General features: G+C 62.8%; 1 protein-coding gene across 1 annotated transcript in view; it reads left to right on the plus strand.

Annotated features, from left to right (window-relative positions):
* Nucleotides 1–164: 164 nt before the first annotated feature.
* LOC104515793 (SH2 domain-containing protein 3C-like) overlaps nt 165–1,277 on the plus strand; it is a gene marked incomplete at its 5' end in the record, with an annotated part of 2,200 nt that continues 1,087 nt past the window's right edge. The window contains 2 exon segments of the mRNA XM_010159900.1: nt 165–336; nt 1,071–1,182. Of these exon segments, the coding sequence (XP_010158202.1) occupies nt 165–336; nt 1,071–1,182 (284 nt within the window).

Consider the following 1,277-nt stretch of genomic DNA (forward strand, 5'->3'; position numbering starts at 1 on the left):
AACGGTACGGCAAGCCATGACGGAGGTGACCCCCCGGCACGGCTCCCCTGGGGCGTCCCCAGCTTGGCGTGGGGGTGATCCGCTGCGCCTCCCGGGGCGGAGGAACTCTGGGAGCGTCCCCAGCCCCCGGCGCTGACCCCACTGCGTGTCTCCCCCCACGGCAGGTTTCACACCATGTCCATCATGATCGCCGTGGACATCCTGGGCTGCACGGGCAGCACGGAGGAGCGGGCGGCCCTGCTCCACAAAACCATCCAGCTGGCCGCCGAGCTGAAGAGCACCATGGGGAACATGTTCAGCTTTGCGGCTGTGATGAACGCCCTGGAAATGACACCGGTACGGGCAGACTCCCTTCTTCCTCATGGCCTGGGCTCAGCCCCCCCACCCCAAATAAATCCCTGCGTCCTGCAGGTTCCGACACCCCTCAGGGCGGGAGAAGGGGGAAAATGCCCAGGGTAGGAGGCGCGGGGCCACGTCCGCTGGGTTGTAAGCAGGAAAAGGGAAGAGCCATCCCCTCTGCGGAGCAGACAGCCCAGTCCCGCCGGGATCTGATTGTTTTTCGGTGGTTGGGCTTTTTGTTTTGTGCTGGGCTGTGTTCCTGGGAGGAAATGAATCTGCCCTCCGGTACAATACAAATCAGGCTCAAGGCTGTGGCAGCAGCGTCTCCGGGCCACACTCTTCCCTTTGGAAGATGAAAGGAGATTAAAATTCAATTTTAAATCGAGCCCAGCTGGGAAGTCTTGCTTCCTGCCTGCACAAAGGATGGCTGCCCCCTCCCTGTGTCTCATCTTCAAGGCCACCGTGACGCAGGGAAGCCGCTGTCCTGGGGCACGGAGAAGGGGGAGAAATCCCGAATCCAGCCTCGGTGCCAGGGATGTGCTGTCTGTGGCCGCGAGCGCTGGGGGAGGAGCAGCTGTCTGGGGAAGCAGCAGGCGTTGCTGTGTGCAAGGCTGGGGGCCGTGGCTCTAGGGCCAGGCTATTGTCCCCCCGGGAGCACCCTGTGAGCCTGGAGCTCGGTGCCCGGGGGCTGTGCTGCCCCCAGCACCTCCACCTGCCCCATCTATTTGCAGATCGCCCGACTGGAGCAGACGTGGATGGTGCTGCGGCAGCGGCACACGGAGGGTGCGATCCTCTACGAGAAGAAGCTCAAACCCTTCCTGAAGAGCCTGAACGAAGGGAAAGGTAACGGGAGCAATTCCCCTTCTCCCACCTGCCTGCCCCTTCCTGCTTCATCCAGGCACGGCCTCACTGGAGCAGGACGCGTTTGAGCTCTTTCC

Source organism: Eurypyga helias, unplaced genomic scaffold (genome assembly GCF_000690775.1).
Source record: "Eurypyga helias isolate BGI_N326 unplaced genomic scaffold, ASM69077v1 scaffold44599, whole genome shotgun sequence".
Classification (NCBI taxonomy): Eukaryota; Metazoa; Chordata; class Aves; order Eurypygiformes; family Eurypygidae; genus Eurypyga; species Eurypyga helias.